Below are 14972 nucleotides of genomic sequence, written 5' to 3'. Positions count from 1 at the left end.
GTGAGCGCCACATTGCGTCCTTTCGTCCTGTCTCCCTCCATCTGTCGTCCTGTTCCTGTATCACCGTCCCTGTCCTCCTGCGCCGTATGTTTTGCTCACTTGAAATTTAATTTCTGATTTCATTTGCGCACAGTTTATTCTTTATTTTCTTTTTTTTCACCCGTAATTGTTTCAGGCTGTGAAAATAAATTGAAAACGCTGCTGTGCCAACTGGCGCCAAAGGACGATGAAGTCCTTTTTGACAGCTTCGCGGACTGACGCTTGCCCTTAAATTTATTCACTAGCATTTATGAATGTTGTTGCTGCAAAAAAAAAAGAAAAGAGTGAAAAAATGGCAAGCAAAAAATGCGCATATTTGGTGAGAAGGAAATCTGCGAACTTGGCCTGGAAAACTTTTGGTTCCCATGCTCTATTGTCCGCTCATGTGTGCGCCTATTGATGTCCAAATATTTTTATTCATGGCCCTTTTCGCGGTTCACTTAGCTGCCGATTCAAGTCATTACCCTCCCCCGGGAGATTTCGGCACGAGTCGTTCATAAATCAAGTCATTGTTGGACCAACCACCCATTCCAGCCCACCGAAAAGATGACGGCAACAAGCTGGAAAATGTTTGGCTAATTTAGTTTTTGTATTTTCACATTGATCGACCAAAGATAGGCTAACAAATTTGCCTAGCCGTGGCGAAAAACTTTACAAAAATAATTAAAAAACGAAACCCAAACAGTTGGGAAATAGAAAACTGTCAGCGAGTTCAACAGGTTGGCTTCCGCCTCCGAAGTCCGCTGCTCTTTGTGATTTATGCCGCTGGAAATGACCCGCTTCCGACATGGTATATCAGAAAAGGAATATATATATATATATATGAAGAGAAAATAGGAAAAGCACACAAAACCCAATGGGCGGCGGCGAAAGGAAAGTGGAAAATGGAAAATGGAAAAGCGGGGCGCACTTGAAAGTTTTAGAAGCCCTAGGCCACCTCCAGGCGACCAGGAGGACCCAACCCACTCCCTGCTCCACGGCGGAAACGCAGTGCACCCGGAGCCGGAGGTGGCTGTGTCGAAGCGTCTCCGGTCTCGGCAGCCAGCGCTCCGCAATTTAGTTGTCAATTGAATTTATGAGCTCGCTGAATTTATGGCCGCCACCTCGACACTGGCCGTGCTTTTATCTCAAGTGACACAACTCACGTGAGACCGTGGGACCTGGAACCGAAGTGAGCCGGAGAGTGGAAACCCTTGACCCGCCAAAAAGTCAATCCGCGTTATCAATTGACAACGAGGGTCGCTGGGAGTCAAACCGTCGTAATTTATAGCTGGCCGGGCACGTGAACCGTTCCCGTTCCTCCAACCCCTTTTTCCAATGTTAATTGTTTGTTTGCTGTTTGTTGTCATTGGCTCTTAAGTGGCGTGGGGTGAGGTAGTCGGTGAAGGGTGCTCGCCAGGGGTGTGCCGTGTGAATATGTTAGCTTTCAGTTTAGAAGAAATCAGAATAAAAATCGGAGCTCTGTAGTTCAGTGTTACGATCAAGGTATACTCTGTACAACTTGAGAAACTGAGTACTAAAATAAACCAAGACCCAAATATTCTCAATTTCAGAACTTGTTTTTTCACTTAATCAACTAGAGAAATTCTTGAAATCATGTCAAACTTTCGAGTTTTTTTTGGATAAAGCCATCTTTAAATAGAGTTGAACGCAGTTCAATCCGAGAAAAACAGATAACTTCAATAAATTAAGATAAAATGTTCTCAATATGGGAAATTGTCTTCCCACCTATTCCAGAAGAAAAATTCTTGAATTCATGTCATACTCTTGATTTTGTTATTCGAGATAAAGAAAAACTGAGAACTTCATTAAGCCAAGAACAATTGTTTCCAATTTGAGAAATTGTCTTCTCAATTATTCAAGAAGAAAAATTCTTAAATTCCAGTCATACTTTTTTCGAGAAAAAGCCAGCTCGAAATGAATATACCCTTTCACTTCTTAAGCGGTATTCAGCATAAAAAGGAGCGTGTAACAAACGAGCTCGTGACACTCTCTTGCAATTATCTGAGAAAGTCAAACGGTGGTAATCGGAGTCGAACCCGGCACCCTCCATCCGTGTCACCCTTCCACCTTTCCCTTTTTTCGGCCGCACACCACCCCCTCCACCTTATCAATCGCGCAATTATTGCCGGCATTGTTTAGATAGACAGCCACGAGGACACCTTCAATATGTCGCTGTGAGAACTTCCTTTGCCCACCCGTTTGTTGTTCGTGCCTGTAATTTGTTTTTATTACAATTTTCACTTTTATTTGTGGGTCTGGCATTCATTTCTGTGGTTTAGGGTTTGTTTGATTTGGCGTGTTCACTGTTTTTGTACGAATTCCTAGGCGACATTGTTTTTATTTTGTGGGAACAACTTTCGGGGAGTCATTAAGATCTGGTGCATTTGATAAAAGAGGTGTAATAGGTGTGAATAAAGGTATAATATAGTGGTCAGTTTGAAAATTCAGAATAAATCTTGGGTGTTGTGTAAAACGTATGTAAAAGAGATAGGCTTACTATTAAATTTGAAAAAGTACCATTTTAACATAGTATATACCAATATATAGATCTTTTTCCAAGGTCTTAAGATAAAAACCAAAATATTTTAAATAGTAATATTAAAATTAATGGAATAATAGTACTATGGGTCTACGAACCTGATTTACACAGTTAGTTAACATTTTTTACTGAATTAGATTTTTCCTTTCTTCGTAAACCCAGCCCATCTTAGACCTCTATTTAACCCCTCTTAACCCTCTCAACGCTTTTTCAATAAAAACTTTTAGAGCTGCCAATTCAAAACTGATTTATGTGCCGCCGTTGCCGCCCATTTGATTAACAAATATTGGAACAGCCCAGCCAGAGCAATACAAAAATGGGTGTATTGTATTTTTATTATTCGTATGCCGATTATAACAATACGCATTTTGGCAATAACAAAATGCACAGTGCCAGGCGAAATTCGCCGCGGGCAAAATGAGCAATCCGTGGCGAAGGAGGAGGGGGTGGATCGAAGTTCAAGCCAGGACATTAAAGACCCGCAAGGAGTCAATGGGGAACCAGGAGCAGGAGCAGGACCAGGAGCAGGGGCATCTTTCGGCCTGTCATGCCTCGCAGGCCGCTGGCCACGTGCCGCGTCAAAGTCTCCATCGCGTGTTACATCATTCATACGTCATTAATGGCCACGTGTCTGACTTCCAGTTGTTATTGTAGGCAGGGCCATTTCAGTGTTTTCAGCCTTGCAAGGCGAATAAATATTAGCAGCTCTCTCTGTCTGGCCAGGACTCTATCTGTGCTTCCTTCTCCCTCTATCTCTTCAGGCTTGAGAAAACAAATCGCGGCGCTGATTGCGTTTCTTATTAACTGCTGTGGGTGGTTGGCCAGGACAATATGCTCCCTGTCTTTACTGCACTTTGAGAAAATGTATAGTTATTGTTATAGGAATGAAAAGAAATCAGTTGAAGCATTGAAAACTAAATACAGTGAATTTGGCATTAAAATTAACTTTATATATACATGAACCAATTTGTAAATTTAAAGATAATTTTTATATGAAAAATTTCCATAGATGACAGACAGACAGGTAGTAAATAAAAGAGTTTCTTAAAATTTTTACATTCCGAATGATAACTTAAGATTACCTAATTTCAGATTTCATGGGTACATATGTAAGATTCTTAAGCTTAAAACTTATATATGCCTAATGTATTTATATAATTTATCTAAAAATTGCTTCTAATTAAATATCATGAGTTAAGGGAGTTTCTAACAGAATAGGTTGTAGTTAAAGGTCAACCTACCCAAAGTTCGCACAATTCGATTTCTGTGAAATTTCTGTAGAATCTCAAAACGGATCCTTTTAGCCTTACTTGAGAATATATAAGATCGTAAAGGAGTCTTTCCAAATACATTGGATATTCAAGTAATTGCTGCATTTTTCTCCCAGTGCAGGTGGTGCCGTCATGTTTGTCTTGACGCTCCGTTGAATATTTTGGCTGCACACACAAAACAAATGGCCAGGCGCCCGATGCATTGATTGTCCTCATGGGGCACTGGGATTTTGTGGGTCGCTGGTGGCGAAATCTAACGAAAGACACACACACAGATGGTCCAGGCCAATGTGTTGTGGCTTAAAGCTAACTTAAAACACTTGACTTGTGGGCGGAACCGAGGGGCGAGCCAAGGCAACCGCAACTTTGAGGGGGCGGAAATGTTACGGTGGCGCAAAATGGCGGAAATCGCACAACAAAAGAAATTAATTTAAAGTTTTTCGCCCAAAAGCGTGAAAATGAAATTACATAATGAATGCAATTAAAATGTTAAGCGAAGCTAAGACATACAAACAAACACATGCCGGTATACCAAAATAAAAAAGCTTTTCCTTTTCCCTCGCTTTGGCAGAGCAAACATTTTGAGCCAAGTGAAACTTGGTTTTCCTCTGGCAGAGAACAGCAAATTGCTATTTAGCCATTTTAGATGCCATTAGCACAAACACACACACACATACAAAACTTGAGAGCTTATGGTGGGGCGGTGTGTGGGTGGTAAGGTGTGTGTGGGGTGTTGGGGAAAAGGGGGCTTCCCCTGCAGCTACGTTTATTAAATAACTGCGTGTCAAAGCAACGCACACAGCACCAACACTCATGCAGAGTCACAAACTAGCACACCCACACATCGACAGTTGCCTTGACTTGCTAAACTTTTCCCTTTGAATGTTTGCAGCTGTGTGGGTGCGGTGTGTACAGTGTGTGTGCGTGGGTGAAAAGCGAAATTTGTTTTTAACTAAAATAAATAGAAGAGCGGGGAAAAGGTCAAACAATCGAATAGTTGCTACTCATTTTATAAACAGAAAAAAATTATCTATTTCATTAATTTATATAGGTTTTAAAGTTATAGTTTTTATAATTCCATTTAACCAACATCAATTTTATAAAAAGGGGAAACGGTTGTTTTAATTTTAGGTGGTTTGTGCTTTGTTTTAGATTTCTTAATTCTAAAAAAGAGTGCTTATAGATGTAGTATCTTTAGTAAATTTTTTCCATAAGTCTAAAATGAATATGTTGGAGAACACAAGTAATGAAGACGATACTATAGAATTTTAAATTTTTGTTTACAATGTGCTAGTCACAAGAAGAACAATATTTTAATATCATAATATTTTAATAGATATATCAAAAAGGTATTAACAATGCGTGGTAGATTTATAACACAAATTTGGTACACATTTGCCCATTTACTTACCAAATTTATAGATGGTTGTTATATATTAATAAGTTATTTTTTATCAATGCTTTATTCTTTTCACTTGTAAAATATTTTATATATTACCAATACGCTTATCCTCAAAATGTATACATCTAAGACGTACTTATACAAGGGGAACTACTTTCAAAATCCTTCTTTACACATGTAAATTAAATTTTTTAAATCATTCTAGTATTACTCCAAAATTGTTGTAGGGTATTGAAGGAGCATAATAGGGCAGGGCATAGAACACAATAAAAAAGGAAGCGGGCTAAGCTTTTCCTCTGTTCGTGTGAGTGAGGAACTACAATTTGTTCGTTGACGCCTATGAATTAGCCTGGCCGCCCACGAGGATACACAAGGATATGCAGGGAGGGGACTCAAATGGCCAGCGGCAAAGCCTGGGCAAAAACAATTTCAATGGGAATTCAAAAATTAATTAAGCCAGCCCACTATAGGCTGGCTGACCACTTTTTGTGGCCAAAAATCCATTTTTCGAAAGTCGTTAATATTAAAATCTAATGAAGACAAAGTGTTGGGAAAACTTCAAACTTCAATGTTACGTAACAGAAATTTTAACAGAGTCACGATCTGTTAAAATATCGGCTGTTAAAACAGCTGTTCGGTGTCACAGGCGCACGAAAGCTACTTTGTGAAAAAAAGAGTCGGCTTAAAATTATAAAAATAAGGCACCAAACTAAGTTTTTACCAAACAAGTTATGATGGCATCGAAAGATAGCGGCTTGGACTTTATGTTTGTGGTCGTCACAAGTTGGATTTGTTTGTGTAGTCCCTGTAATTGAGTGCTTTTTATAGTCGCTTTACGTGTACAAATTTACAATAAAAACTAACTTTAAATAGAGATATAAAGTGAGTTTCACCTAGTTTCACCTTAATATTTACACTGTGTTGTCGGTAGTTCAGTTCTTGTTCATATGAATGCTATCCTAAAGTGCACTTTTGCGCACTTTCGTCGCAATTTACCTTTTTAGGTCACAACCTCAGGTTAGACAACTCAGAATTGTTTTCGATTTAACATGTGAAAAATGGGCGGCGCCACACCTTTTTTTATATATATGTTCATTACATCGATATAAATCCAAATCAAAAATATACACCTCTAAATTATGTTTTGTTTTTAGGGTAAGTATTTTCTTATATATTTTTATATTATTTTTTATGATACAACTAGAATTTATCCTAAATGGGGCGTTGCCACGCCTTTTTCTGTTAGTTTGCTAATTATAAGCCCAAATATAAGAACCGAACTCAAATATTTGGTTTTGCTTGAAGTTATTAATTTTGGCCACAAAAAGTGTTCAGCCAGCCTATAGTGCAGCCCAAAAGGCAGCTGTGTAGATGAGTTCGTCAGTCAGTGTGTGTGTGTGTGTGTTGGTATGTGCTTTAGTGTGGGTCTGTCATTTTCTGTTGCCTGCTTCGTGGGGCAAGCAGAAGGCGAAGGAGTTTTGTGGAGGGAGAGAGAGAGAGAGGGGGCACTGCCACAATTGCACTTGAGCAGCTGCAGCGAAGTTGACGTCGACGCCAACGCATGTGCACCACCCTTAACCGCCCCCTAAACCACCTGACCCTCACCCCCGCCCCCTCACCAAACAGTCAAAGCCTTTCACAATCAACTATTGTTGATTTCTCCTACGAAAGCCAGCAGGCAGCTCCAACTTCTCGCGCATTGTTTTTGCCCAGCCACCCCAAAAGCCACCCCCTAGCCACCCACCGAATGCCACCTCCCCCTTTTTGGGGGGGGTGGGGGAATGGTGTTGTAGGCGAACGACGAAACGGTAATATCCTTGTGTTTGGTGGAAGGAAAAAGGAAGTGGATAATACATCCGTCCTTGTTGCTTCATGTCACCCACTAAAAAGGCGATGCCACTTCTGGAAGCTCTGCCGCAGGAGCAGCACGAGCGGCAGCAGCAGCGGCTGCATTGAGTGGCCCGCGAGGGAGACAGCACTATGGTGCGCACTGCGGGAAAGAGACGGAGTCAGGGGTCCTGCGGCATGTCCTTAGTCAAGTGGAAATGGTAACCTCCTACTAAAAACCAGAGAGAGAGAGTGAGCTTAAAAAGCTCTGGTGCTTCACTACTCAATATTTAAAACTCAAAACCATAGAGATCATTAGAAATGGGGTTTTTGAATATGAAACTCTTGTTTCCCAGCCATTTGTAAAAAGCTTTTGCTGAGCAAAGCTTTCGCCAGGCCACACCCCTACTAAGTGCTGATTGGTGGAAGCCAAACGAGGGGGTGGCTGTGGATTAAAACCCTAAGTATATCCTGCAGAGGCAGCGGCAGCGACAGAGGCAGCAACATATCCCAACAGCAACCAGACCAACCCAGACAGACAGATAGATACACACCCGGGCAGCAAACCACCCACCACCCACCGAACCAACCAACCAGCCACCCCCAAACGGCCGCAAAAACCCAGCTAAGGGTTGGAGGAGGCAGGACGATGGCAGGACGCAGGCAGGATATGCGCGATTTGACGACGGAATGAAATCAATTGTTACGCTGCCGTGCCACAGATCGGACGCAATCCGGTGTCAGTGCTCAAGCCCGATAGTCCTGGCCACTCCGAGCATCCTTTCTTAGTCCCACTTGGTGATTTACGCGATTTACACTCGATTCACGCTGGGCCTACCCACACAAATACACAAGGACCACAAGGACCTTAAAAATATCACGTATACGTGCGGGGACATTGACACATATAAATCAGTTGGACACGCGAACGGCAGGCAGGTCGAAAAGTGCATTGGAAAGTTCGGGCGGAAGTCGAGGTGTCCGGTAAACGGTAACCGGTTCCGATCGTCACTTTTCCCGTTCCTGTTCCCGTTCCTTTTCCTGTTCCGCTGCGCGTCGCTGCCGCTGCCCGTTCTGGCCCTTTTTTTAAACAAATTCAATTGCGGACACCACTTGGCGACGTCTCCGTCTCCGTGTTATTAGTTTCCGGCCTCCGGCGACCAATTTACCGCTTGCCAAATAAAAAAAAGACAAAAAAAATAGAAAACACACAGAGAGTGCGAAAAGGACAGACACCGAATACCAAATAGCAATTTGAATTTGAAATTCCCACTAATTGTTGTGTGTGTTTTGGGGGGAGTGGAACGAAAGCCAACCGAAAAAACCCAAAGAGCCACAATGCTGGACATCAAGTCCTCCGCCGATTACTTGTCACGCTCCACGGGCAGCTTCAGCAACTTCTCAATGCTCTTCGCAGGTGAGTGGGCGGTGTGTGATCCAGCCCGACCGTCGGCCACCTGGAATCCAAGTAATTAGACCAAGACCCAGAGTAGCCCTAAGTAACTGCCGTCGGCTGACTGATGGATCGCACTTCTTGTGACTTTTGGCCCTGCCTTTGACACCTACTAAACCAACTGGCTCTCCTCTATTGCAGATTCCTCGTACAAATCGTCGTGGGGCTCCCACAGTTCGACACAATCGCAAGGTGAGTTCTGATCAAGTAACCGTTTAAAAGGTGATTTTAAGTTGGTATTTAGAAAAGGTTTTAATTTGCAAAATGTAATTGACTTGTAAGAAAGAACTGATAACACAGTGAACTCCTATCAGCTAGAATTATATCTAACTCTTAAATCTTACATATTTTGTAAACGGCCAAGATCTATCATCTCAGTTGTTATCAAATCATCATCTTCTAATAAATCCTTTGAGCCAAATAGTGATAAATTGAACTTTTATAGTACTACATAAAAATGAACACAAACCATTAAAACTATTGTTATAGGGACAGTTAAAGGAGAGGCAGGGATATGATTATTTCATTTAAGTAGGTGACTGTGTTTCTGAAATTTTATTTAATTTATATTACCAATATTTTTTTAAATAAATAGGGCTATACACTCAATGCCTTAATATAAATATTGTTCATAAATGAAAGTATGTTAAGTGTTTCAACTGTTTTACATATCATCTTGCATTGTTACCAAAAATATTTCACACTCTATTGTCCACAAAGCAAATAGAAAAGTATTAATTTTCTTAGATATTTATTTTCAAATTGGTTCTTATCCTTTGGTATACGTATCTTTACAAAAGCTATTACAAACCCTAGCGAACTCCATTTTATGGCCATAAGTCCCCAAAAAACATGGCTAATTTGCAAAGTTTCAATGATCACAAATTGCTATAAAATATACTCAAAAAGTTCTGCGACAAGCCCGAAATTACAGCAAATTATGTCCCACAAGGCAGGCACTCAAGGAACCCGAAAATAAACATTAAATATGCAAAACACACATACGACATGGAGTTCGAAACCAAAAGTGATGGCAATTCACACGAACCGAAGCCAGTGAAGCATGCAAAATGTGCGCCTGATAGATGTATTCAAGCAAATCAACGAGCCATCAATGGAATATTGACAGACATTTCGGTTTGGGGGTACAATATAGATAAAGGCCTGAAAAAGGTGTGGACTACACGTGTTCGAGGGGTTGCGACTCGTTGAATGAATGGTTAGTGAAGCGATCAGAGGGGTTAAGGGCTATTAGGCTAGTTATAGTTATGGCTCAAACTAATTGAAATTATATTGTCCTTTGACACCCACTCCAAAATAAAAAGGACCACCGCCTCGAGCGGTTTTAAATCTGAGAAATTCCAAAATGTTTTTCACACTCCGAGGACGACAGGAACAGAGACAGAATTTCAGCTTGGCTGAGCGCATTTAGCTGCTGGCCATTGATGACATCTAAATTGTGCACAGCCCGAGTTGCTGCTCAACTCTAGTTAAGGCTGGAACCTGCACCACCGAGCCACCAAGCCACCGAGCCACCCATCTCCACCACAACTTGCCAACCCAACCACCTCCCGCTGCTGCTGCAATCGGTCGCCTTTTGTGCTCTTCGCAGTTGAGTGGCCACGCAAAGCGAAAAACCAAAAATGTCATATGAAAAGTTGTCGTTGTTGCCGCTTTTTTAGCACAATAAGTGACAACGAAAACAACAGCGGGCGGTGCATGAACCACCCAGAAGATATAATGCCCTTTACAGAGCGAAAAAATCAGTGAAAAAGACCTTCGGTTAAATACTAAATAGAGAATTAGGTTCGATTTCTCAATGTCAGGTTAAGGTTCTAAAAGTTAAATTGTTTCGTAGGACAGATTCACTTATATTTTTCTGATTTTTATCGAAGCAGCAATTTAAATTATCAAATAAAGTTAACCTGACTTTGAGAAATTGACTGTAAATCGAAAAAAAACGATTTCAAAGAAATGGTAGGGTCAAAATTTCTTCAAAAGTAACAAATCTGGTTTTTGTTAAGCATTAAAGAATCTAAAAATGCATTGAAAAGCAAGGGATTTTATGAAATGGTTACGGGTTTTAATATAGTTTGACAGACGGTTAGTTTGACAATTTCCTCCAAACATATATTATTTACGGCTTCATTGATTTTCAAAATTCTTCTTAATTGGGAACTTGATGAGCTCAATGCCCCATAAAGACCCACCCCTTTTTTCCTAGTGTATTTCCCAGAGTCCTTGGTGTTTCAATGCGCTTGCGGCTTTAATTTTATTCGAGTATGAAGCGTGAAGTTTGCCACACAACTTGAACGCGCAGAGATTGTAAATTGAATTGCCAGCGGCATTGTTTTCGCTCTTTGCAATCATATTCCATTACGAGCAGCCCGAGAGATCCTGCGAAGCGATGCTCATGTCACAGTTGTCCTGTGTCCTGCCTTCGGGCACCATTTCGCCCCATCCAGGCGGGTTCTTTGATGCCAGCCCAGAGATAATGTTTGTGTTGCGGTTGAGTTGACGATTGCCTTTGATTGTTCTACTGAGAGTGTTAACTGACAGGGCCGACAGGTTTTTAATTTAACAATTTGAATATATTTAAACGCGTTTCTCCAATGCTTTCGCTTGCAGGTTACAGCTCGAACGCCTTGGGCATCAAACATGATCCGCACTCACAACTACGGCAACCTGGTGAGTATTTTTAAAAATCTGGTTATATCTTATAAGGTGCTTACAAATACACGAGGCAAGTTTTATCTTGATACTAAGAATATATTTTAAAAATAATTTAAAAATATATTTTTCTAACAATAAAACATGAATTGACATCCTGTAATAATGTCTAGGATCACATCCATTAAAGGTACAATATTTTTGATACCGAATACATCATTACACTTAAAAAGTGTACGATATGTTTGGTACCGAATACATCATTAGACTTATATAGTGGCAAATCTATATCCATGAGTATTATGTACCAAATACCCCCCATTTTGTTCAATATCATATGAAGTCCGTTACACATTTAAATGAAAATCACACATAAACTTCGATCTGTCAATATCAAGTATATGTTTCTCTCCGTTCAACCTCAAACAAACTTAAAGTTATGAAGTGCAGATGCTTCAACCCACGTGCCACATTGTTCAGCCTAAAAACCAACATAAACAGCCAGCAGGACAGATCTCGAAAAAAGCAGAGAGTGCGACTCAAAATACGAAACGAATTCTGTTGGCCAACACTAATAAAGTTTGGGCATTGTGTGTATCGAACGCACGCTGCAAGTGCCACTCGACGAGTCCTGTGGGCTGCGAGTCCTTTTTCCCGGCCTGCTACCCTCCAGCTTTAAAATTCATTCGAATTCACTTCGAGAGCGAAACCGAAACCGAAACAGAAACTGAAATCGAGCAAATACTGTCGCCGAATCAAAACCTTAAATACGCCACTTGAGCAATGGAAATGGTAATGGAAACAAAAGTGCCGAGCGGTGGAATTGAAGCGTAATGGAAACAATTGAAGCTGCCATAAAGGATTCTCAATTAGAGGGTGATAGAGGGGGCAGGGGAGGGGGAAGGATCCGCAGACCCAGACGCACTTGGCTTGGCTTTTGTTGCTGTCAAATTTGACGGCCGTGGTTGAATAAGACGCGTGCCAGTCGGGGGGCAGTTTTTTCGCTTTTTTCGGGGCATTAAGGCTGTTGAGAGAACAAAGCTGGAGCCGAAGAAACTGTTGGCAAAACAATGGCCAGGACACAGGACTCAAAGTTACGACAAAAAAATACTCGAAAAAACAAGCCAAGGAGCGGCGGAGGACTCTGGCTAGATGATGCGAATTACGGACAATTGTGCTATATGTCTGGTGTCGGTCGCGGCGCAATCAGAGTAACCTTTCTTTTCCCTAAATGCCACACACAAAAAAATATTTTCCATTAAATGTAGAAACTCCAATGTTTTGCTTTTCTAAGCTGACAATTAAAATTTTTTATAAAATTTGATGTTAAAACAGTAAAAATAATTAGAATAGTTAAAGTTTCCATTTTTAACAGTCAGAAATTTTTCAATGAGTTTAGAAATTTCATTTGGATCTATACTAAGAAAAATTAAATAAAAAGCTTGCCAAAATCAATTTAATCTAAAATTCTTATACTAGACTAATTTGTTATCAAATAAAATTTAGAGCTCTTTCATCTCTATCTATAAAGAAATCGCATCATATTGAAGACAAGCTCGAAAGCTCTTTCATCTTGATTTCAGAACGTTTCTACTCAAAAAAGTGAGAAGAAGAATTCTCAAATTGTAAAACTTGATCTTGGCTTATTTATGACCTCAATTTTTTGGGATCTTATATTTTAACAACTATGAATATGTTTATTTGCTATGATTTCTGTTACAAGCAAGTTATTTTGTGACACTTTTTGGTACAATGCATATCCGTATTCTGAGTGTAGCCGCTCTTACACACAAATACACACTCACACATCTAGGCTTTTGCAACGAGCAGGAAACTCGCGCCGGATAATAAGTGAAATGGATATTTCGAGTGTGAGTGTGTGGGCAAGTGCACTCGACAAATGCGCGCAAATGAAGCATCTGCAGGCACACAAATATACCTATATATAAGTATATATGCCTATATAGTGAAGGCTTTTCACAGTTTTCTGGTAATGCATTTCATTTCGTCAACGGAAACTAAAACTTGCCTTTTGTATTTGCCATAAGAACGGTCGGCACCCTTCATTAAGATATTTGCATAAAGAACCGGTACTAATGCCACGCTTTCCATTTCCATTTGCTTTCCACCCTCTCCGCAGATCCATATCAAATGTTCGGACCCACCAGCAGCAGACTGGCCAGCTCAGGTGAGTGGAAATCACAAAAGCATAAAGATGCAGGTGCCGCGATTAGTTTCCCCCGATTTTCCGCGATTGCCACGTGACTAAGCTCCAACCCCCAAAGAAAACACTTCGACCTCCGCCACCCGCAGTTCATTATCATATCAATTTCTGGCCGATATTCGACTTAGTCATTGCCCAGACTGGCGACCCTAACAAATTAACCCATTGCATGCGAGTTTAACCCTTTTCGGCGGGCTCCCTCCGCCTTTTCGGGGTGCAGTTTTCTAATTTATGCGAAAGGTGTTTTCCCAAATTTATTGCATCGCTTTATGCCATAGTGTGTGTGTGTGTGAGGGGCGTGTCCTGGCAATTGTTTTTTGCAGCTCCGACTTTTCGTTTCATTCATTGCTTGGGAATTGTCTATTTTCTGGGCACGCGCCCTGTCTGAAATCCGGCAAAAATCCATTAAAAAGAGTTGCGAACCCAGAGAAAGGCTCCGTCAAAGGGTTTCGACGGTGGGCGTTTCCCTTATGGATTTGATAAATTGGTCAATGGATGTGTTCTTTTTTCTCACAAAGCCTTTGTCATAAATGACCATGAGAAAAAGTGATTGGATTCATTAAAACTTTAGCTTAAATACGGTTTCGTATCATCTAAACTGGACACCTAGGTTTTCCCAGGCTGGCAAAATGTAACGCAGTAGTGTAATTAGATTAGGGAGAAAATTACATTTCATAATAATGAATTCTAAATAATATTGAAAAAAATGTTACAAGACTCAAAAATATTTTTTAAGATAGCACGTTTTACTTAAACGATTTATAAATGTGTTGCTAGCAATGCAAAGCTAAACTAGCCTACAAATCAATCACCTTTCTTATCAACTTATATTAACTAACGTAAAACAAGCATTTAACTTTGTTTCAATTATTTTTAAGAACTTAATCCTAGCATAATTCATACCTAAAATGCATCTAAAATTTATAATCAAATTCAATAGGCAAGCGTTTTAAATTATTAAACAGAAAGTTTATCAAAACTTAGTGCAAAATAAAATAATAATTTAATATGAGTGCAAACAATGCCCCCTTCTTTTGTGCCTTTTTTGCTAAATTTTCCCTGAAACGAAAGTTACTTTCAAAATGGTGTTCAATGCCTCTGACCAGTTGCCAGGCAAAATCAATAATTCCTATTGATCCTGCGCTGGGGCAAGCTTTTCACGCCGCCATTATGGTGGCTCGGGCTTTGGCCGGGGCTCCACCCACCGTTGCCAATGCCCCAAGTGGGCTGAAACCACCCAAACCACCCAAACCACCCAGGCCACCTCCCCACCTTACTTTTTCACCATCGAAACATGGCGCTCGAACGGAATTAGCATAAAAACCCAGACGCCCAACATTTTCCGGCGCGACATTTACACGAATCCAGCCCTCTCGCTCTAGCCACCTCATTGTTTCTCTCTCTCTCTCTTTCGATTGTTTGTTGTGCGGTTTAGGTTTATGGGGATTTTAGGTTTAGGGTTTAGGCCGTTGCCAAGAGTTGGCTATAAACTTCAACTTGAAGTTGGACGCAAAAGCTCACTGAGAAAAACCTACACACACCAT

At 40.6% G+C, this 14972-nt stretch overlaps 2 protein-coding genes across 4 annotated transcripts in view; both read left to right on the top strand.

Annotated features, from left to right (window-relative positions):
* The window catches only part of LOC108012509 (larval cuticle protein 65Ab1), a 218541-nt gene that overhangs the window by 166441 nt on the left and 37128 nt on the right, over positions 1-14972 (top strand). The window contains exon 1 of one of the 3 annotated variants that reach the window (XM_070995698.1): positions 13546-13549. The exons of the other annotated variants lie outside the window; for them this stretch is intronic. The gene's annotated coding sequence lies outside the window, so the exon portion shown is untranslated. Of the gene's footprint in view, positions 1-13545; positions 13550-14972 lie in introns of those variants that run through there. 3 annotated transcript variants of the gene reach the window in all.
* LOC108013595 (DNA-binding protein D-ETS-3) overlaps positions 1-14972 on the top strand; it is a 32797-nt gene that overhangs the window by 10513 nt on the left and 7312 nt on the right. The window contains 3 exon segments of the mRNA XM_017079528.4: positions 8676-8726; positions 11163-11222; positions 13345-13392. Of these exon segments, the coding sequence (XP_016935017.3) occupies positions 8676-8726; positions 11163-11222; positions 13345-13392 (159 nt within the window).

The sequence above is a fragment of the Drosophila suzukii genome, chromosome 3 (assembly GCF_043229965.1).
Source record: "Drosophila suzukii chromosome 3, CBGP_Dsuzu_IsoJpt1.0, whole genome shotgun sequence".
Taxonomy (NCBI): Eukaryota; Metazoa; Arthropoda; class Insecta; order Diptera; family Drosophilidae; genus Drosophila; species Drosophila suzukii.
The sequence above is the reverse complement of the archived record's forward strand: the minus strand, read 5'-3'. Positions and strand labels throughout refer to the sequence as shown.